Source organism: Pinus tabuliformis, chromosome 8 (genome assembly GCF_031772625.1).
Source record: "Pinus tabuliformis cultivar Carrire ecotype Pingquan chromosome 8, CPIR1, whole genome shotgun sequence".
Classification (NCBI taxonomy): domain Eukaryota; kingdom Viridiplantae; phylum Streptophyta; class Pinopsida; order Pinales; family Pinaceae; genus Pinus; species Pinus tabuliformis.
This window is the reverse complement of record NC_142294.1, coordinates 1,360,898,730-1,360,923,280: the sequence shown is the minus strand read 5'-3', so window position 1 is coordinate 1,360,923,280 and position 24,551 is coordinate 1,360,898,730. Positions and strand designations below refer to the sequence as shown.

The 24,551-nt window shown below is 38.1% G+C and overlaps 1 protein-coding gene across 1 annotated transcript in view; it reads right to left on the bottom strand.

The window, feature by feature from the left end:
• Nucleotides 1–24,551, bottom strand: part of LOC149240541 (tryptophan synthase alpha chain, chloroplastic-like) — a 154,556-nt gene that overhangs the window by 47,294 nt on the left and 82,711 nt on the right. The window contains exon 2 of the mRNA XM_089370207.1: nucleotides 8,258–8,335. Within this exon, the coding sequence (XP_089226333.1) occupies nucleotides 8,258–8,335 (78 nt within the window). The remainder of the gene's footprint in view (nucleotides 1–8,257; nucleotides 8,336–24,551) is intronic.

The following is a 24,551-nucleotide window of genomic DNA, read 5'->3' as shown; positions in this document are numbered from 1 at the left end:
ACGGATTGGGTATCGAATATTGTTCCGGTTAACAAAAAGTAGGGAACAATAAGAATATGTATCGACTGTAGGGACATTAATCGAGCCTGTCCAAAGGAAAATTACCCAACTCCCTATATCGATCAAATCATTGATGATTGTGCCGGTAGCAAAATATTCTCCTTCATGGATGGTTTTTCCAGATACAATCAAATCAATATTCTACCTGCCGATCAACCAAAAACGACTTTCATTTGTCCATGGGGGACATTTGCTTATTGCAAGTTACCTTTTGGGCTTAAGAATGCCAGAGCAACTTTTCAAAGGGCGATGTCTTATACGTTTCATGACATCAAGCACATTGTGAAACCCTATCTCGATGACTTGCCTGCTCATTCATTACATCGAGCTGATCACCTCGTCCATTTACGAGAAATCTTTATGAGGTGTAGGCATTATCGTATTCGGTTGAACCCACACAAATGTGTCTTCTGTATAGAAACGGGTCGATTGTTGGGGTTTGTAGTTTCGAAAGCCGGCATTCGTGTTGATCCCTCGAAGGTCGAAGCTATCATCAAATTGCCCCCTCCTTCGAGTCTTCGCCAACTCCAAAGTTTGCAAGGGAAAGCAAACTTTTTACGACGATTCATTCCTAACTACGCCGAGGTTACAAAGGGTTTCACCCGGTTGTTGAAGAAAAATACTCCATTCTATTGGGATGAGATAGCTTAGAAATCTTTTGATGCACTCAAACACGCGTTGACCCATGCACCGTTGTTGCATCCTCCCAATTACAACCAGGATTACTTCTTGTATCTCGCCGCCTCTCATTCCACCATTGGAATGGTCTTAGTTCAGGAAGATGAATTCGGAACTGAACATGTGATATATTACCTTATTCGAACTTTAAATCCAACTGAGCTAAAATATTCACATGTGGAGAAATTGGCATTGGCAACTATTCAAGCCGTCCAACGTTTTCGTCACTACATTTTACTGCGTAAAACTACGATAATTTCGGATTGCAACCCTATGATCTACATTTTGACCAAGCAATTGCTAGGGGGCAAGTAATCTAAATGGATCATTATCCTGCAGGAGTTCGACTTGGAATTTGAGAAATCTAAGTTTAATAAATCTTTAGTTTTTGCGGAGTTAATGTGTGACTTCCCCCGTACTGACACGGAAACTGTGGCGGAGGAGCCCATTGCGGACGAATCCTTGTTTCTAATCAGCACTTTAGATCCGTGGTATGGGGATATCATCATTTATCTCCAGACCCAATCCTTTCGGCCAGAAATTTCAAGGTCAGAACGCCGAAAAATTCGATTCCAGTCCCAACAATTCAGGATTATTGGAGATACTCTTTATCGCCGTGGGGCGGACTCTATCTTTCGACGTTGCTTAACTCACGAGGAAGCTGAAAGGGTTCTAAATGACTGTCACTCTGGAGCATGTGGCGGTCATATGTCTGGGTTTGCCACAGCCCAAAAGATATTGCGCGCTGGCTACTTCTGGCTGTCTTTATTTAAAGATTGTATTTCGGCGGTCCGAAAATGCCACGACTGCCAAATTTTTTATCGTAAGATGTGCGCTCCACCTGCTCCTCTCCACCCTATAATTTCCATTGGTCCTTTTGCCAAATGGGGTATCGATTTTATTACATGTAACCCTCATTCGGCTGGGGAGCATGCGTATATCATCCTTGCGGTAGATTATTTTACTAAGTGGGCCGAGGCGATGCCTACATTTGAGGCAGACGACAAGACAACTGCAATTTTTGTGTTCAATCATATAATTGCTAGGTTTGGTGTCTCGCAAGCAATCATCACTGATCATGGACGTCATTTTCGAAACGTTATGATGACTAAACTTACAGGCCAGCTTGGTTTACGTCATGATAGTTCAACCCCTTATTATCCATAAGAAAATGGTCTAGTTGAATCCATCAACAAAGTTTTAGTTATCATGATCTGACGAATCATTGGGATTCATCAGTCGAATTGGCACAACATGCTATTTTCAGCGCTTTGGGCATACCGAACTTCAGTAAAAACATCAATAGGGTTCACTCCTTTCCAACTAGTCTATGGTTTGGAAGCTGTGTTACCCATTGAATGCGAAATCCCGTCACTGCAAATGGCCATCGAGTTACTTCCAGCCACTTCCGAAGAGGAAAAGCGTTTGTTATACTTGGCTCAATTAGATGAGAATTGACGTGATGCTGCATTGGCGATCGAGACTCACGCAAAACGAATGAAAGCTTAGTATGATCGAAATGTGACCCCTCGAAATTTTTCGGAAGGAGATCTAGTCTTAGTTTATGATCAAGCTAATGATAAATTAGGCACTGGAAAATTCGTTCCTATGTGGCATGGTCCCTATGTTGTCAAGCGAAAGCTAGCCAAAGGGGCCTATGAATTGGTAGAATTTGACGGGGACTCTTTGGGTAAACTCATAAATGGTCTTTACTTGAAGAGGTATTATGCTTAAAAGAATGGGTATGGGGATTTTTAGTTAGGATAGTTTTTCTTTCTAGCTAGTGTGTTTTAGTTTAAACAGTGTGCTTAGTTTAGAGAGTGTTTTTCGTCATTATTCCTGCTTATCTTGGTTTTACTCTTGATATTACAGATGTCAATGCCTCTCCAAACATACATTGGTTTTGCTGATGGTGCTTGTCGTAATACACGGAACATCTCTTCCGCAGCTTGGGTTATCTATTCGCCCTCTGACGAGTTAGTATCTATGCATGGGGTAAGCCTAGGTCAAACAACGCACAACATTGCCGAGTATAGTGCAGTGATTGAGTTATTATCTGAATCTATTTCATTTGGGATTCGGAGTTTGATAGTGAGGTTAGATTCTGAACTCGTTGTATTACAGCTTAATAGAGTGTATGCCATTAGAAATCCAGTGTTATTGAGATTATTTTTGAGAGTGCGTCTCTTGGAACGTGAATTTGATTATATTGAATATCAGCATATTCCAAGATCTTTAAATACATTAGCAGATGCAATTGCTTCTTGAATGTTAAATAGACATTTGCAATAATCATACATGTAAAATTAAAACCATTCCATAACATGATTTACAAGATAAGCTGGTAATAGTGATATATATATAGGAGTGTGTCAAAAAATACATCGTCCTCGATCATAGGTTGAAAAACACCTTATGATCGGAAAAAATGATAAGTACAAAAAACAAAAATGTCACATGTGCCCACAATAGGCGATCATCCTATCACTGGTGATGATCTCTATAAGAAACCACTGCATGGGCCACCTTGAAAAGGAACCTCCTAAAAGGTCCCAGGACCCCAATCACATAGCGCTGAAGTCGACGAGGAATGTCATCTATAGTGGTCTCAGGAATATCTCCTGTCAAGCGCTCGAGATGAACCTCCAACTCGGCCAAAACCTCTGCTGATTTGTCCTGTGGGGCTGGCGCAAGTGCAACTGGTTGCTTCCTCTCGTAAGGGCGGAGAGCGGCTGGTCATTGTGGACCCACATCTGCATTTGAAATTTTTTACTATCAGTTTTGAGACAATGGAAAAATAACAAAAAAATTTTAAAATAGAAAAAATGTTGAAAAGGATTTTACCTGACTCATCCCACTGCTCTCCTGGTGGAAGAACCATGTCTGGGTCACCACGAAAATCTATCCCAACGTAAGGGAAGTCCTGAATAGAAAAGACCTGGTTTTCCAGCCATTGGAAATACTCAGGTTTGAATCGAGCAACCTCTGTCCTCTCGTCCAGGTGACGGGCCATAACTGCGACCCATCGCATCAGTTTGGGCTCTCGAGGAAGCTCAGCTCCAACAGTAAGGTGTTGCGGGATCAGCATAGGTACCCTCTCCAGGCCAAAACTCACGAACAAAGCCCCATAACCAAAGGTCTTTAGTCGTTTTTTCTTGGCCCTGGTCAGTTGGCCTTTCACATTGGCCAACACAGCATCACACCAGTTGAAGATGGTGCCTCGAAAGTAATCAACTGCCATACGCATCTGGGATCCGGTGGCAATATGTAATGTGGCAGCTCCATAAAGTCTGGTGACAGTAAACACAATCATCATGAGCTCAGGACATGATATGGTCTTTATGTCTATCCCTTTGTCTCTAGCCTAGCTATTGCAGTACTCTAGCCTGAGGCTATCGACAGACTGGCCACCTGCCCTAGCCCCAAACAGAGTCAAGTCTTCGCCTCTCTTAGGCAAACCAATCAAGAAATATATGTCCGCTAGCTCGATTTCGAGATGGTGGCCTCCAATGAAAAAGCACTGGTCCTGTATGCTCCATCTGTCAACCATCCACTATAAGAAATCCACCTGAGCCCTCATGCCAGGAATGGCCCAGAATTTGTAGAAGTCGCACGCCCTCAAAGCATCAAGTGAAGGCTGATGATTCCATGCGGCAACATCCACGTCCCCATGCTCTCATTCATGCCAATCTAGCATGATGTACTCTCTGCATCAAGTATAAGGATAAATTAAATTGCTAGAAATTATTTTGTGTGGTCCATTTTTTATAATTTTTGGGTTAAAAACCCTTGCGACGGGGACCGCACCCTCCAGGTTAGACACAGTGCGTGGACTGCACTTTGTCTACATGGAAGGTGTGGACCCCGAGCTTTTTCCCAATGGAGAAAAAGTCGGGGTCCGCAGGTTCGCAGTGGTAAACCTGCGGGCCCCCCCGCGCGGGTTTTATGCCTAAAAACCCTCCCAAAAATGAAATAAATGACTAAAACAAAAAATTAAACGGTTAAAAATGAAGAGTGGGATGATGTGGATTACCTGGAGAAGACGACGTTCGATTCCGACGGTTAGATTTCCCGCAATCTTCACTGGAAGTTTTCTAAGCAAAAGCACTATTTTCTCACCCAAACTCAAATGGTAAAAATGAATTGACAACGTCCCTTTTTATAAGTTTTTTGAGTAAATAAAGTGCAAATTTGTTTATGTTTCACTTTGAAAAGGTATTTTTGTGACATTTTTATCTATTTCAAACAGGTATGAGTAATGTTTGTGTTTTTGTGCAGGATAAAAGATTATTAAGGCGAAATCTATCATTTTCAACGAAAAAACATTTAGACTCACCTGTAAGCTCTTTTCTGACTCCTGAAACATGAAAAGATTACCGAGTGTTTCTTTTAAACTCGTTAAAACGAAATTTAAAGATGGTCCACTTACAACTCTTTTCCGACAGTAAAAAACATGAAAAGATTATCGGATTTTTGTCATTTCAAATTCGATATCGGTTATAAAACGACGTGTCATTGATCACTTTTTTACTTTTTCGGATCAAGGGCACTAATTACAAAAAGTATTATTTTATACTTTTTCAGGCTTGGGAGACACAAATTTACGAAAAAGGTCAACCCTGGAGTCTTCTTAAGTTTTTTTAGACTCTCTAAAATTGAAAAACGTCGAGTTTCTCCTATACTGGACTCGTTAAAATTTCACAGTAAAGGACCTGTTCAATTACAAACAGGAACGAACCACTCCTTCTTAGGGTTCGAATTTAAACTAAGTTGGACTCATCCGAAGGATGAGCTTATAATCAAGCAAATGTTATCCTCCTCAAGCTTGTCAAAAATAAAGAGGTACTTGCCAGAAATGGTGGGGGAAAAGAGAGAAAAATGAGCTTGTTTGTCATACTTTGTAACCACTCTTGAACATGACACTTTTATTCACCTGGGTTGGGAAATCCTTTGCCTAATAGTTGATCAAACCACATTGAAAGTCTTCAGCTGGTTTCTGGGTATTAACTTTGGGTCAATTGTCACCAAGCCATCTATCATGTCATTATGTGGTCAAGAGGTCACTGCCAATAAGCCATTCATCTGCAAAATATCTGTCATCCATCTTGACCATCCCTGAGTCAGTCCTTGCAACTAAATTTCTTCAACTTGATCTATGATTTCGTGTTGTGGGATTGCCTACGACAGATTTCTTTCTATCGACATCAGCTCATTATCTAGAAAGATGATCTAGGAATCGTCAGTACCTTGAGATCTGCATGCCTCAATGGCAGGTTTCTCGCCTTTGATGGTAGTTTACATCATTGACTTTCGATCAAAGGATTCCGTGACATGTTCAACATCAACACATTTATTCACATCTCATGGATTGTACTGGGTACTTTGAGAGCCATTGACATCACTGGTGGTTTCTCTCACACTTGTTAACAGTTTACATCATTGATTGGTAATCAAGTGGTTTCTACCATGTTCGACATCAACACATTCATTCGCAAGGATAGAATTGTACTGTTTCGGGAAGTAGAAATGAAGACCATGGATCTAGTTTCCACAATCCAGGCTGCGAGGAATTTTGTATTCATTATATAATGGACTATTCATAAACAGATGGTTGTGTCCATACTGTGTCCACATGAGTCTTTACTTGTGATGTTTTACAAGATCATTCATGTATCAGAGCAGTAGTTAGTTTTTCTAGTCAATTTTGATCTGAGTATGGGAATGCCTACCTCAGTGATGATATGATCTCATATATATATATATCTTGCATTGAATGTTTTTACAGGTTCCAACCGGGCTCTCCACAAGATGATCCTCAAAATGATAAAGTACTTCACTCTTCCTAAATGATAAGAAATCCTCATCTACTACAGACTTCGCACTTTAGGGGGCAATCTGTTACACAAAAATATCGTCACCATGATTATTTGCAGTCAGTATGGGTCTATCATCACTTTTACTGACCTCCTAAGCAAGTCTCAGACCTCAACTCTTCAAGTCAAGCTTTGGAAATGAGAGAAGGACATTAAAAATCAATGTAACTATGGTTCCGCACTTTCTCTCACTGTCACCTGTGGTCCCGCACCTTCTGTGTACAAAAACTGCAGACCTGTCTGCTCTGTCCCTAACGGTGTAGGTGCGGACCCCTGTGAAAGCCAAAAGGCGCAAGTTTTATCTTAAAAAACTCACTTTGGGTTAATTCTAGAGGTTTCTAGAAGGAATTTTGACGTGGATTGTTCGCTCTGAGGTGGTTCATGCATCCCAAAAGAGAAGGAGCTAATCCCTTGATGGGAGGAGCTATCCCTTTGAAGGAGGACCTAGTAACCTCCCTCCATTGCACTATAAATACAGGCATTGGGCTGGTTGCTGAGAAGGTTAGAAGCTGAACATTTTTGAGGGTAAATGTTGGTGAAATCAAGACTTCCTAGTTGAGCTTAAGAGGAGAGATCACATACCTTTTTGGCTTCATTGGGGAGTGAGTGAAACTTGTCAAAGTAGAGGAGACTTCTTACTGGACCCTGGGAGGAGCTTGTACAGCATCAAGGCAAAGGTTGTAAAGTTCTTCTTATTTTGAATTAATACAATCAAACTCATTTTTCTCAACAAGTATCTCACGTTATTTGTTTCATGGACTCCTTGAATTTCATGTTAAATATGTTTTATGCAATTGGCTTTTTAGGTGCTATTTAATTTGTTTGCCTTGTTTGTGTTTGTAGATTTGCGACAAAGGAGCTCATTTGGATCAAAGGAGCGAGGGCATCCACAAGCTTGAGTTGGACCTAAGGTAGGACCTAAAAACACTTGTTTGCTATTGTTTATTAAAGAATATTTAGAGAAAGATAGTGTCTGGTTGGTTTGCTTGTCATTAGGTCTTCTTTAGATTCTAGGAAGGTCTATCTTGTCCGCAAGATCGACTTATTCCGTGTGACACTCCTACAAGACTTTAGTTGGCCACTGACAACAATTCAATGTTATTGTCATGATCCATGATAGGAGACTTCATCTAAATCTCAATTTTGATCTTTGTGTCTAAGGCATGGTTGATTATTTCATTATGCAATGTCAATAAAGACACCGTCAATTTTCTTTTGTATCATGGCCACAATCCCCTCATTAATTATGTAGATTTTTATTATGTGCCTACACTAACTTATTCATGAAGACATCCAATAACAAGATGGTCCAATCAGATCAAGAAGAAGGTCGCAATCCAAGTAGATTGTCAGGTAAAACATGAAAAAAAACAAATTAATCCATTCAAACCAATGGTTGAAACATGAAAATTTTCAATTAAACAAAAAAACTGCATTTTATTCCATAATTAGTAACATAAAATTTCTTTGAAATTTGATTGGTAAAAGGAAAGTTCAATGCTAATAAGTTTTACCTTATGTTAAATGTCATAGGATATCTTTGAGTTATACAATATGACAAATTAATCCAAATAAAATGTTCAGATAAGAAACCACAAATACCTCAAAGGTAGATATTTTGTTGATTGGAAAAGAGAAGGAATAACCTTTTTAATTTCTTGAAGAAGAAACTCAACACGTGATTCTATTGAAGCACGGGCACCAGTCACACCAGTTATGCTCACCTACAGAAAAGCAATCACAGATATGTGACATTGGAGACTAGAACATTTATCACAATATTCTACCTACAAAATCAAAAACGAATTAACCATGTTGGTTCTCACTCTAATTCCCTATGAATGCAGCTTAAGTTTACAATTTAAAATCACAATGTAACACCTATCTTAGAGAAGCGTGATGAAAGATAAAGCAACCTAGCTCAATTGAATACTAAACAACAATGACATTAACAAATTTGCTATGTAGTGAAGGGCAAAAGAACACCTTCATTTCATACTAACATTTTTTTGCTCTCACTGACAAGACTATAAATAGAGCTATAAGACCTCCATTTACACAAAAGATGGTCTACAACTAATTGTAATTTATAGAAATTACATTAAACAACGAACTTAGAAAAGCCTCAAAACACTACAGAAAACATAACATGGAAAGAACGATGAATCAAACACGAGGTAACAACACAATAAGATAAACTCTAAATACGATTCTCTGCCAATGCTTGGAGGAACCCTTCAAGAGAAAACGGAAAATAAGATTTGAGATGATATATGTATTATCATATAATCGATAAGGTGTTAAGATGCGAAGTAATTGTTAGTTAAATTAATGTATCAAGACTGCTACTGGTTTGATAATGACTTTTCCCCACTCGGAACATTTCACAATGTATTGAAGAGAAGTGATTGTTAGTTAAATTAATGTATCAAGATTTCTACTGGTTTCATAACAATTTTTCCCATTCGGAGGACTTGAGAATGCATTGAAATATTAAATTTTTCTGACGTGGTAGGCAACCCTACACTTCTAGACAAATCCTAGGTTACAGAAAAAATGAAAACCTATGGAAACAACAGATGAATAAATGTCAAATATACAAACACAACATTGTGAAATTACGACAGAAAGTACAAATTTATGACACTTGATCACATGCCTTCTCTTGACTGTAAGAATAAAAAAACAATACAACAGCTCAAACACCTATCTATGTAACCATCTCATTGGTGACCTTGGTCTCTCCATAAAATAGGAGGTTTACGGTTTACAACCTGTTGACCACTCCGTGTCAACAACCCCATAGCAGTACACCCCCTTTTTTGCAAAAGGGGTATTGCCTGATCAATGTGTCCATGTCATCCAATTATCATCATCAACATGATCATCATGTTATAATGTAAACCCATTCACGTGTCTATAATGTAAATAATCTCAACAGAATCATGTCATGTATGTAACAACCTAAGTAAACCTACTTTTCTAGTGATGATCTCCATTCTGGGAGGTTTTTTGTCTCACCGATCCATTCTCGAATGGTCGGTAGAGTTTTCCCCTCTAGTCTTACCCCAAAGCTGGAAAATATTTTGTTGCTAGGATCTTAAGCGAGTCCTAGTGTTCTAGATCGAGTCTATGTAAAAGTGGTTTGGGAATAATCCTAACTATTTGGTTAGGTTATTTTATTACAAATTGCTTGATCCACTGGATTATATTTGTGTCGCAAAAATGGGAAGTCTATGAGGGTTTATTACAAATGGGTTTCCCCCTTATGATGTAAATAACATGAAAATCATGATGAGTGTCTTGAGGGTTGGAAAAATAATTTATCCCCTTGGGTTAATTAAATTTTCAGACCAAAAATTAATCAAAATCCTAAGCTAGAAATTTAATTAATTCTAGACCCTAGGTAAATTTAAATTCTCCAAAGGAAAAATTCGTTGGTCCTAAAAAATTGAATTTTAAAAGGTCCTGGGACTAAGGTAAATTAATTATTTTGCACAATTTTAAACCTTTGATCCCTTGGGGTTAAAGTCAAATTTTTTGGGAAATTAACTCAAAAATTCTATTTTTGAATCAATTAAAATGCATTTAATTAAATATTTCGATGGATGAAATCAAAAGAAATTTTAATCTTCATCAATGGTCGAGATTGCTTTGACGAGGATCACTTGAACTAGCCGTTGAAGGATTTATCTTTAAATAGGAAGTTATTTGTTAGTCGATCTATCCGATCTTTGAGTCGTGTGCCTAACAAGAGGCTCTAATGTAATTCTTTTCTTTTGGATAAGAAAGAAAGACTTTGGGGTTAATTTCTGCTAGTGTTACTCTTCATGGGAATGTTGTAAGATGTTTTCTTTCATGCATAATTTTTTCTAAAGCCATTGATGAAAGATTCTGAAGAGTGATTTGAGTACAGGTATCTTGCTCAGTTGTTGGGGTTTGAATAATAATTTAAATTTTGAACGTAATAGCAGGTATCTCTATTTGTCTAAGTTTTATTATTATTTTCTCGCTCTATTTTTAATGGTTGGATCAAGTTTTGCAGGGAAATCTTGATTTAGATCATCGGGCGTTAGGGAAAGTTTTCAGTTGAACCAACCAACTCCCGATCTGTATTTTCTGAAGATCCCAACTAAATTAGCTCCAGGTTTATCATAAGATTTTTGTTGGTGATGCACGAAGGGTTTTGAGTGAGCACCCCTTTAAAATTTTAAAAATCTTTTAATTTATGTGCAGCATAATGATAGATCTGGCTACTTAGAGCCTTCAGCTTGTAATTATTGTAATTTAACTGGGTTTTTGTTTTTTTTTTTTAATTTCATCATTGTATATATCGTTTTTGGGTGTTATTGTCATTTGCAATTGCGGATCTAAAGGAGAATTTTTGTTTGAAGCCAGATCTAGACCCTGGAGAGTAAGATCTTGCCTCAATATCACTTTGTGGGGATATTATTCAACTTTTTTGCAGTCCAAGGATTTTTTATTTTTAAATCTGGAAATTTTACCAGGGTTTCAAAGCCAAATATGAAGCATACAAATATATTGGTGTGAAATTCGTTTTTTTCTAGGTTTATTTTGGGTTTTCTAAGGCTACCATTGACTGCCTGGGACTCCTGCCTGGGGTTTTTTATATTTTTGCTGCAGAAAAAATTCGATTTTTTTTAGAAACCCCACAGCCCTCCTATGTTGCCTGCAACCTGCACTGAATCTGCAACTCCCTCCTTTTCGGTTGCCTGCAAACCCTAGCGTAGATCCCATCTCACATCGTTGTTGTTCCTCCCTTACTCGCAACTTCTCCAAACGTGTCCATTTTTAGCTACCTACGAAAAACACGTGCTATCTCTTCCTACAAACCTACAATCCCTCGTTGCCTCAACTCCATTCCGCTGTTGAAACCGTCAGTCTCCCTCTATTCCCCATCCTCTGCCATCCTCTATCTGCTACACCTGCAAATCGACTTCCAGACACTCCCTGCTATCCCCGAAGTCTTCTAACGATGCCTTTGCTCTATCCCCTGTAAAATCTGCAACCCTTTCTCCTGCAAACTGACGTTCAAACCCGATTTTCCCATCTCCCTTCTCCCCATCGCTACAAACCCGCAGCCCTGAAGCTTCTCGTCGAGTTTTTTTTAGTTGCTGCCTTTCGCTTTTGCCTACATCCTCGTCCCCATGCCTCTACTTTACCTACATCTTCCTTCTCCTCATGCTATCCCATCTCCCCTGTTCGCAGCCGCCTTCTCCTCTCCAAACCTGCATTTTTTCCTTCACTTTTTTCTCGTTGCTCCCTAACCTGCATCCTCCAACTACATCTAATCCTCAGTCTCCATCCATTCCACCTTCTCGAGCTCAACCTGCAACATGTTGCTTCTCCTCTGTCCCTACTCGAGTTCTTTGCGGATTCTGTCCTCCTTTCCTCCTTCGTCGAGCTCCTCCATTCCACCGTCGTCCAAACCTGCACTGCACACACAACACAAACATTCGATTTTCAATTTTTTATTTTTTTTTATCCATTAGGTTTAGGTCTAGCGATTCATTCTTTCGGAATTTACCTTTTTTATTAATTTCGACTTTCAAGTTCATTAAAGTTTAAAGTTTAAAATTTAGATTTTTTTATTTTAATTTTATCTTTGATTTTGTTTTTTGTTTTACATTTTTATTTTTGCCTTATGATTTTGATTTTGTTTTGATTTCCTTTCTCTTATTTTTTTTTTATTTTGATTTTGCTTTAAACATTTAAAAAACTAAAAAAAAAAAAATTAAAAAATTCATTTTTGTGACTTTGAAATTGTCAATGAAATAAATCAAAAGGAGAATTTAAGCTTTCACATTTAAAAATAAAAAATACAAAATTTATGTGGCCTATGGCCCATTAAAAATTTAGATTTAATTAAGGTCTTTTGATTCTTATTTTTGGTCACATTAAAAAACATTTGCCACATTAAACTTTGCTTCATAATCTTAGCACATTAAAAATTTACCTAAGGGATAATTAAATTCTAATCTAAAGTTCCTTGGTGTCTTTTTGTTTGTTAGGTGTAAGATTAAATTTTGTGGTATTGATTTCTCTATTGTCAAGTGCGATTAATCTTTTAGAATCATATCTAAAGATTGGTTATAAGAGAGATAACTTCTAGATCTAGGTTATTGAAGAAAATCATTTTAAAACTAAAATCATTGTTTAACAGTTAATTTTCATAATTCATCACGGTATTTAATTGTTGGAATATATTGCATGATAAAGTTTTGGGCATTTACATTTAATCGTTCATGATCATCACTTTCATCACATTTATAAATTGCTTTGGATAGCTTGTTTTTATCTAATTTATCGTTAATTGAATATTAAGGCACTGGTCTAAATTTCTATCTTGTGGTTGTATTTGTCTTAATTGTTTAATCTATCCATCTCGGTTAACCAGGACTTGTTTCACATTTATCATGTTGTTAATCCTTAAGACTCCTAGAGCATGTGTTCCACAAGCTACCCTCATTCTGTTAGGATATTCCGACACAGAGGAAATAGTTAAGTATAACTTGGTCTAGTATAGAGTTAGGTAAAGTGTGTTTCTTTACTATGTACATTTTGTAACTTACAATCTGACGGTCACGATATGTAGTGATCTGACGGTTTATTCTCTCCTCGGTATTACCGACACTTGATCCGTGGCTTAACACCCGATTGGTCCATGATCTCTATTTAAAGAGCATGGAGGGTCATTTGTAGGGTAATCCATCCATGAGAGAAGCATATGTAAATTTTCATTCTTTTATTAATAAATTGCTTGAAGTGGCCGTGTTGGCTCAGGCCGTGGACTGTTTCCCTCTTTGAGGGTTTTAACCACGTCAAAATACTGGTGTATTGATCTGTGATCTGTTTGTGAGTGGTGTCCTTTGGTGTTCTGTCTGAGGAACTTACCCTGTAAATTCCTACACATTCATTCACCCTAGGGACTACCCCCCTTGACTTGTTTAGAAGAGAGTCTAAACAGAGTGAGTAAGGATTAGAGTAGCAGCCCTTACTCTGAGTATTGTCACAGTGCCTGGACACTTTGTGCAACAACATTTTTTGGCATCGTTGTTGGGGACAGTTTTTTGTCGTCTCAATCTCTTCTCATCATTTGATCATTTCATCTTCACCCATTCATCTTCATCTCATTTTCATCATATCATCTTTTGTGTCTACGTTAGATTTCAATCTAGGTGGAAACTCCACTTCCTTCATCTTCTACAAGGGCGTGTACTAGGAGGAACCCAAGTAGTTGAGCTAATCATACTCCGGATCCTAAAAGGGCTCTCAGATCTAGATTACGCAAGCTCTCTTCTCGTACACTCCTTGACAATCTCAGCCAGGAAGCTCTCTATGAAATCCATTCACTCTTCTTGAATCCTCCCATTCCAGACATCATGGATATCTATGAGCCTCTTAACTTTGCTAACATCCAGGGTTATCCCCATAACCTTCCTAATATTGGTATAGACAAGTTGCCCGCTTTCCAAGGAAATAATGCAATCACTATTAAAAATCATTTATATGCTTTTCAGACTTGGTGGGCTAAATTCACTCATGCTCATAATTATGAGGATGTGCAAATGAAATGCTTCGTCTTGACCCTTGAGCAGGATGTTATGGATTGGTTTAGGGATAGGCATGATCATAGCATTGATTCATTTGATTCCCTCCTTAATGCTTTTAGAGAGAAATTTGGTGATAAGAAAGAAGATCGATTTTTAGCAAAAGCCATTAGCGTCATTAAAAAGAAAGAAAATGAGATGTGTGAAAAATTTAATAAAAGGTTTAATGGTATGCTTAAAGAGATATCTAATGATTACAAACTAGCTGAGAAAATGATTCTAGAATATTATCTCGATGCTTTCAATCCTGACACTTCTTATGAGCTAAGAAGGTCCAAGCTTGTTGACTACAAGGCTTGTCAACTCACAGCTTTAGAGTTGGAAAAAGATAAGAAGGCTTCTGGCAAATCTGAAATTCCTGGGTTTGATAGATATGTTGTTAAATTAAAATAACCTAAAGGAAAGGAAAAGGAATCCGAAGAACCTATGCAAAAACTTCTTAAGTTGGAAAATATGGAGTTAAATCAAGCTAGAATGATTGTTGATCATGCTAAAGAAATAACTACATTACAGTATAGGTTGATTCAAATGGAAAGAGCTCGAATGCAAAATCATCAACCTAGGGGTCAGAATAATAATAATAATAATAATAATAATAATAATAATAATAATAATCGAAATAATTGGTAGAAAAAAGGTCAAACCAGTAAGCAAAGGCCTCCCAATCCTCTCGAAACTAATAATCTTATGGAGGATACCCCCCCTTACTATAGCGCCTGTGATGAGCTTCATGAAGAAGCTACTTGTCCTATTATCAAGAGAATCATGCATCATGAGATGATTCAAACAAATAATCAGATAAATGTGGTTGGTAAAGAATATCATCTATCGCAAGAGAATTGGGAAGAGGTCAAGGGAGATAGTCAACCCATCAGACCTTTCACATCTTCATATAGCATTAATAATTTTGGTTAAGAAACTAATGTCTTGGTTAAACTTTTTAGTGAGAAGCCTCCTCTTAAGCAAGTTCTTTAACTTGATAAGGACAAGGGGCTAACCTATCAGAGAAGAAGTCAAAATGATAATCAAGTTAATTCTCAAAGTATTAACCCCGTATCAGCTTCTGGTATGAATATTGAGTTAGGAGGTTGGTTTAATAACTCTAAAGTTTTGGTTCCTGTCACCGAGATAGTGAAGATCCCCTCCCAGAAGGCCAAGTTACTAAGTGCTATTGGTAGTACCCAGGTGAATGCAACTCAAGAGGAAACTCATGAGGCTTTCTACCAAGATGCTCCTATGTATTTGCAAAGTATGGAATTTGATAACAAAGGGCATTCTCCTTTATTCATTACTTTGCTTGTTAATAATTATCGGTTATATAGCTACATGCTTGAATCTGGTGCTTCTGCTTGTGTGATGAATAAGAGAGTCATGGAACAGCTTAACTTGATGATATCTAGGCCTTACTATAACATGTGTGCCATGGATTCAAAGAAAATTGCAGTTCATGTGTTAATTAAAGACTTACAAGTCCATTTGTCTGTGTACCCCGATATCATAATTGTCATGGACATAGTTGTGGTTTAGGTGCCTAATTCTTTGGGTATGTTGTTGTCTAGGAAATGGGCCTCTGATTTAGGAGGAAGCATATAAATGAACTAGTCATATGTGATGATTCCTTCCCCTAATGGTCAAGGATTTCTTAAATTAAACAGAGAGCCCAAAAGGAGATTCCATGTCAAATATCCTAAAAGCCCCCACAATGAGATAATATGTTAAAAAGCAAACCCTCAGAATCATGCTCTTTTATCTAATTCAATCATTCTGTAGAGGTCAAGGTTGATAAAAAAGAGGGTGAATTAAAAAAATAAAGTTTGGCATTTTTACTTTGATGGTGCAGCATCTAGGCATGGTAAAGGTGCGGGAATTGTCTTGAAATCTCCCCTTGGTCATATTTTAAAATTTGCCTATCAATTAGAATTTGAAGAAACTAGCAATGTGGTTGAATATGAAGCCTTGTTGTTGGGTATTGAAATGGCAAAAACTTTGAAAGTCAAATTGTTGAGTATCAAGGGTGATTCAGATTTAGTTATCATGCAAATAAAAAATAAATTTACATGTAAAAATCAAAGATTAAGAAAGTTTAGAAATGTTTTGTGGGATACCATGCAGTATTTTGATGCAATCAATCTTGAAGCTATCCCAAGAGAGAAAAATTGCTTAGCTGATGAGTTAGTTGTTGTTGCTTCTAACATGCAGTTGCATGATAAATTAATTGAAAATAAAACCAAGACAGATATTATTTTTAAACCTTCTATCCGAGACAAATCTGAACATGGGTAGTCCTTTCATAATAAAATACATGTTATTCACTTTCTAAATAATTTGGATCAGTTTTAGGGTTTTCAAGTAAATTCTGTGGAAGACGGATCCAAACCGCTTAATTTTCAGAGAAGGAAGAGTCCTACCATATGCACGATTGAACATGGCACATCTGAAAAGTAGCCTACAGATTTTCCTGAAAGCAAGCAAATTCTTAGCATGCACAACATTGAATGCACCTTATGCCATGGAGCATCCTTTGTATTGTATTCCTAACCCTACACCATTTTATTTCAGTATTTTATGTTGTAGGTAGATTTATGTTTTTCATGTTATTAGGATAGTTAATAAATGAAGAGTTTATATATTTCATGTGCTTAATATTATATGATGATTTTTGGATGGACGCTACTTACGTTATCTTGTGTGTTGCATGGATGCAGATTCTAGATTCTCACATTCGTCCATTGCAGCAATGTGTCCCCAAGTACAGCCAGATGTTGACCACTCCGTGTCAATGACCCCATAGCAGTACACCCCCTTTTTTTGCAAAAGGGATATCACCTAATCGATGTGTTTGTGTCATCTAGTTATCATCATCAACCTAATCATCATGTTATAATGTAAACACCTTCGCATGTACATGATGTAATTAATCTTAGCAGAACCGTGTCATGTATGTAACAACCTAGGTAAACCTACCTTTCTAGTGATGATCTCCATTCTAGGAGGTTTTTTGTCTCACCGATCCATTCTCGGATGGTCGGCAGAGTTTTCCCCTCCAATCTTACCCCAAAACTAGAATGCATTTTGTTGCTAGGATCTTAGGCGAGACCTATTGTTCTAGATCAAGTTTATGTAAAAATGATTTGGGAATAATCCTAACTATTTGGTTAGGTTATTTTATTACAAATTGCTTGGTGTGCTAGATTATATTTGTGTCGCAGAAATGGGTAGTCTATGAGGGTCTCTTACAAATGGGTTTTCCCCCTTATGATGTAAAAAATATGAAAATCATGATGTAAAGTGTTCCAAGGGCTGGAAAAATAATTTATCCCTTCATTAAGACACATCCCTCAAGGTCACGTGTCTCGTATTTCGTGTGTCGGACATGAAATACGACCTAAAACGTGTCCAAAACAGTTTTTATCGTGCCCTCCAATCGCGACACGCATTTTCGATGTGGCGAAAACGTGCCCCAACGTTCCCTAACATTTTTGCCTTGTATTACACATGTCCCACGAAAAGTCACTCATAAGCCCACGCATCGTTCATTTTTTTGGTTTTTCAGTCATTTGTTGTGTTGGAAGTTCCTTCAACAATTCCCAATTGTCGAATTCACATCAATCTGTGTCCTGGATAATAGCATTCATGGTTTGGAGCTCGTCGTTTGGATCTTAAATTTCTTGTTTTGGAGTGTGTGGGGACCAGGTCAATATTTTCTTGTATTCCATACGCCCATATCTATATAATTTGTATCGATGTATTCAAGTGCCTTTTCAGTTGCCGACTGCCATTCACGATTTTTAACTTTTGAAATAGCTTTCTTCATGGTCTCTATAGTTCAATTCATTTGCTTGTTCTCTAAATATCCATCCATAAACATTTCCCATGTTTTGAAATTTGGTTTTCCTCGTTTTTCTAAAACATGTTCAATAAATACTCTGCAACCTGCCTTTTCAATCATTCCTTTTGTGATATAGGCATCAATTAGTACATTGGGCAATCTGATATCATAACTTAGGCCATTGAATTCCCACTCTTCAAAACATTTTTTGACTCCCTTCATATCTCCAAGTTTGACCAATGAAGAAAGCATGCATATATAGCCATTGTATTGTTTTAACTACAAATTTCAATGGCTACAAAGAGTTTACTTAAATATATAGGGCTCTACCTAGTTGAGTCTATCTTGCAATTGCCCACATTTTCCAGGATGTGCAACTTGAGTAAGTCAAATTCATATACTAGTCAACAAGAGAGCTAGAACTATCAAGAAAAAAAATATCATTCTGATGTCACATGTGAAATACGCAAAATGCCCCTGTTGAGATCCTTGATTTGGTTCTTAATATGTTTAACAAGTTAATATATGAAGATTCAAGAATGAACATTGAACTGTCAGCAATGAACATCATTGATTTAGTAAATTAATAAACTAATACTATATTTCAGTAATTTAATATGGATTAGTAACTTAATATGGATCGGGAACTATATATATAGATATATATATATATATATATATATATATGTCTCTCGTGTCCTATTTTTGGGGTCGTTGTGTCTCGTGTCGAATACTCGTATTTATGTTTCCCATGTGTCTCATGTGCTTGTGTCATGTGCCTTTGCTCATAGGTTAATCAATTAAATTTTCTGGCCAAAAGTTAATTAAAATTCTAAGCCAGAAATTTAATTAACTCTAGGCCCTAAGTAAATTTAAATTCTCCGAAGGAAAAATTCATTGGTCGTAAAAAATTGAATTTTAAAAGGTCCTAGGACTAAGGTAAATTAATTATTTTGCTAAATTTTAAACCATTGATCCCTAGGGGTTAAGTAAAAGTGAATTTCCCCAAATATTTAGATATTTTGACGGATGAGATTAAAAGAAATTTTAATCTTCATCAACAGTCGAGATTGTTTGATAAGGATCACTTGAACTAACCGTTGGAGGATTTATCTTTAAATAAGAAGTCATTTGTCAGTCGATCTATCCGATCTTTGAGTCATGTGCTTAACCAGAGGCTCTATTGTAATTTTTTTCCTTGATAATAAAGAAAGACTTTAGGGTTAATTTCTACTAGTGTTACTCTTCATGGGAATGATGTAAGATGTTTTATTTCTTGCATAATTTTTTCTAAGGCTATTGATGATACCTTTTGAAGAGTGATTTGAGTACAAGTATCTTGTTCAATCGCTGGAGTTTGAATAATAATTTAAATTTTGAATGTAATAGCAGGTATCTCTATTTGTTCATGCTATATTATTATTTTCTCACTTTATTTTTAATGGTTGGATCGAGTTTTGTTGGAAAATATTGATTTATATCATCAGGCGTTAGGGGAAGTTTTCAGTTGAACCAGCCAACTCCCGATCCGTATTTTCTAAAGAGCCTAGCTAAATTAGCTTCGGGTTTATCATAAGATTTTTGTTGGTGATCCACGAAGGGTTTCGAGTTAGCACCACCTTTAAAATTTAAAAAATCTTTCAATTTTTGTGTATCATAATGATATATCTGGCTACTTAGAACCTTCAGCTTGTAATTATTGTAATTTAACTAGGTTTTTTTTTTTCTTAATTTCATCATCATTTCTGGACGTTATTGTCATTTGCAGTGGCAGATCTTAAGGAGAATTTTTGTTTGAAGCCAGATCTAGGCTCTGGAGGGTAAGATTTGGCCTCACTATCACTTTACAGGGATATTATTAAACTTTTTGCAGTCTAAGGGTTTTAAAATTTTAAATCTGGAAATTTTAGAAGGGTTTCAAGGCCAAATCTGAAGCATAAAAATATATTGGTGTGAAATTCGTTTTTCCTGAGTTTATTTTGGGTTTTCTGAGGCTATTGTTGACTGCCTGGGACTGCTGCCTAGGGTTTTCTATCTTTTTGCTGTAGAAAATTTTTAAATATTTTAAGAAAACCCACAACCCTCCTATACCGTCTGCAACCTGCATCGAATATGCAACTCCCTCCTTTCCGACTATCTGCAAAACCTAGCGCAGATCCCATCTCTCATCGCTATTTTTCTTCGCTTACTCACAACTTCTACTCCAAATGTGTCCATTTTTCGTTGCTACAAAAAACGTGTTATCCCTTCCTGCAAACCTCCAATCCTTCGCTGCCTCAGCTCCATTCCGTTGTCGAAACCATCGTTCTCCCTCTATTCCCCCATCCTTTGTCATCCCCTATTTGCTGCACCTGCAAATCGACATCCAAACACTCCCTGTTATCTTCACGATCTTCTAACGTTGCCTTTGCTCTGTCCCCTATAAAATCTGCAACCCTTTCTCCTGCAAACTGGTGTTCAAAATCGATTTTCCCATCTCCCTTCTCCTCATTGCTGCAAACCTGTGGCCCTGAAGCTTCTCATCGAGATTTTTTTGCTTGTTGCCTTTCGCTTCTACCCGTGTCCTCATCCTTGTGCCTCTCTTTTACCTGCATCTTCCTCTTCCTCGTGATATCCCATCTCCCCTGCTTGCAACCTTCTTCTCCTCTCCAAACCTGCATTTTTTCCTTCGCTTTATGCTCGTTGCTCCTTAGTCGCCATCTATTCCACCTTCTCGAGTTCAACCTGCAGCCCATCGCTTCTCCTCTGTCCCTATTCGAGTTCTTTGTGGATTCCATCCTCCCTTGCTCCTTCATCGAGCTCCTCCCTTCCGTCGTCGTCCAAGCCTACACTGCACACACAACACAAACATTCAATTTTGGATTTTATTTTGTTTTATGCATTAGGGTTAGGTTTAGCAATTCATTCTTTAGGAGTTTTCATTTTTTATTAATTTTGACTTTCAAGTTCATTAAAATTCAAAAATTAAAATTTAGATTTTTTTATTTTAATTTTATCTTTGATTTTATTTTTTGTTTTACATTTTTATTTTTGACTTATGATTTGTGAAAATTTCTGAATGTACCACATCAAAAACTCCTACTGCAATTACTGGTTTATAATCTCCTACTTGTTCTTTACATTAACAAGTAATTTAATTTCATAAGCATCTAAGTAAACACTATTGCAGCCTTCACAAATATGTAGATCATGTACTGAAATAAACTGAGACAATAACACAAGGGACACCGTTATTTTTGGACAACTATCCCCAGAAAAACCCAATGCGGGAAGACTGTTGCAGCATATATGAGGGTTTTATTATTAAACAGATTTGATGAATACAACTAAGGTGACAGAAATGACTCACTTAACTGAGAATATCCTCGATAGTAATACCTCTATCTGGAGCAGTGTTTTTAAAATTGTTTTTAAAAACCGGTTACCGGTCTAACCGGCCGGTTAGCAAGCCCCCCGGTCTAAACCGGCCAAAAAACCCTATTCATTAGCCCATTTCTCCTTTTTTTTGCCCTAACTGGTGCTAACCGGTCGATTTACGGCGGAACCGGCCGGTTTTGTATCAAACCGGTCGGTTCTGTCCCAAACCGACCGGTTAGAGGCACGCCCACCGCAGAGTTAAAAAGGCGGAATTTTGACCGTGTTTTAGGGGTTTTGGGGGGAAGCTAAGGGTGTTTTCCCTCCAGAAACACCCTCTCCAAGCCTTTAAGAGGCCCCTCTCACTCTCATTTGTCTCACACAACTGATTTGGAGTGTTTGTGAGTGTTTGTGAGTTTGTTTGTGAGCTTGGAGAGTGTTGAGTTTTTGTTGAAGTAGTCATCCTGGAGTTGGGATTGGAGCTATTTTAGAGATAGTGTGTAGCTGTCAGTGGAGTTGCCATCTTCAAGAGGAGGCTAAGAAAGCTAGTTTGCATTTCCAGGTAGCCATCATGCCTCCAAAATCCAGAGATACTGCATGGGCTCATTGTGATATGATTGATGGCAAAATGATCTGCAAATATTGCCAAAAATCCATTCAAGGAGGAGGTATTAACAGGTTCAAGCAACACTTGGCTGGGATAGGAGACCATGTAAAGCCATGCGAAGCACCAAATGAAATAATAGGGCATATTAGGGCAGAATACCTTCAGAAGTTTGAGACTCAAGTCACTGAACCAATAGAAAAGTTTTTGACTACAAAGTTTGGGAGTCGAGACTCAACCAACTGAGTTTGATCATGATGACTCATGAGAAGTTTCAAGTGATAATGTTGATCACTATTATAGTATTATCATATATGTAGACTGGAGTCTTGTAGTAGGCCACTGGCCCTATAGTTTGCAGGCTTTGTTTTTGCACTCTAGAGGCCACTTAGAGCCTCATTGCTTATGTATTTTGTCGATGATATGTATTACACTCGGTGCCATTTTGATATATTCACCTTTACATGTTATATAAATGAGAAATCTTTGCATATTTTGTCTCTATTGGATTGGAATCATGGTTTTAAATCTTAAAAATAGTTTTTTTCATTAAAAAACAATTATTTAATGTATTTTTCTAAAACTGGTTCGTTTAGACCAAACCAATCCCGGTTAGACCGATTCTGGTCGGTAAACCGGTTCATTAGGTGGACCGGTCCAGTCACCGGTTCTGGTTTTAAAAACATTGATCTGGAGACAGATATTCTAGAAAATCAACAACCAGATGATCAAACCCCGCAGTGACTCCAGCTATTCCCTATGCTAGACAGTGAAAGCTGCTCCAAGCATTGCTCTAGAATTGCATCACTCTTCAGGAGCTGCATCACCCTCTCCCAGCTTAGAATGTGATGATCTGCTCTCAGTATGCCCCACAAAATCTCTTTAGCACTACCTGTAAGGCCCAACTTCAGCCTCTACAGCTCCTGCGTCAGCCTCTGCATCAACTCTATGGCCTCTTCGCTAACCCTTCTAGGTCTTGCGTTGTCTATCCCGACACTGTGTTGCCTCTTTGCTATGTATTCTTCAGCCTCGGATGAAAATCCCTTGCTGAACTACCCCTCGCTGCAACTGATCATTGGCTCGATTTCCTCAACAAACCCTGCCTTAGGAAATCAAACTAACTGATCGCTCTTGGTTTCTTGGTGTGTCTCCAACTGACCCTCAAGCCTCCTCTTATACTTTTCCTGTTGACAATTCAATGGTCGAGATTAAGTCCCTAATCAACGGCTAAGATTAGAACTGGCTTGATCCTCGTCACTTAGAACTTTCTCACCCATATTATATTAATACACATTAATATTTTAATTTTCCTAAGTTTAGACTTAGGAACTCATTAAAAATATTAATTATTTTAATATCTCTTCATCCGGGTGGAATTTCTCCAAACGATTTTTGGGTCTTGGAGACCTCATGTGCCTTGGCCTCTCCCACCAATTTGCATGGCTAGAGCACATCTGATGCTACGCAAAATCAACACTCCCTCTTGGCAAGGAATGTGATCTAGCAATGCTTCACCATAGAAGCATCACACTGATCTTCCGCATCGATACTCTATGTTGATGCTTGACCTGCTGCCCCACATCCACTGCACTATTGCTTTCTATATTGCTGCCCATGACACTGCCACTGCCACTACTACATGTGTACTACAGCTCCTTCTCAACATGTTGCATCATGCTTCACATAGCACTACCACTGCTAACTGCTACACTACAACTCAGTTACTGAGAAGTAACTGAGTGACTTCACCCAAACACTGACATCCCAGTCAGTCTGGAAGCCTCGTGATGTTGAAGCTAGCTCTGTTGTTATCCTGTGCTCCCTCTACTACCACTACATTGTTGCAACCTCTTATGTGCCTCTCGCATTACTGCAACTTCCACCGTGATGTTACAGACTTCTGCACTCTAGCACTGCCTTGCTGCTTCATCACACTTGCTCCACCCGACACCTGTCAGTATGATATTTTATTTAAGGGCTCCCGTAGCCTAATGTGATCCAATAGTTTGGGCACCTCAAGTATCCTACCCCTGCATGTAGTCCTCTCAACTACAACTCTATGTCTCCCCACCTCTTCTCTAGAGGCACATGAACACTCATGGCACAATCATCATCAGTCTCGACATCCTTCTATGCCTTTCCTGGAGTAGCCTTTGAGTCGAAAGATTCTCCCTTGCCTTTCCTCCTACGGCACTGAGAGGCATAGTGTCCCAGCTCCCCACAGTTGAAGCACTTGACCTTGAAGATGTCTTTATTCTTCCTCTTTTGTAGTCCATGTTGTCCCGCAAATGCGAGAGCTACATCCTCCTCCTCCTCCTTGATTTGAACTCCCTTACCACTACTCCCTACCTTGGTCAATCTCCTGAGCTCTTCCCGTCGAAGAGTTTCCCACATCTCCTCCCAACTAGGGAGAGTCGTTCTGCCCAAAATGCTTTGGACAAACGTCTCCCAGTCCTCGGGGACTGCATTCAGGGCAGTCCTAACCATAAACTCTGGATCTGGTGTAGACCCCACGGAAGTAA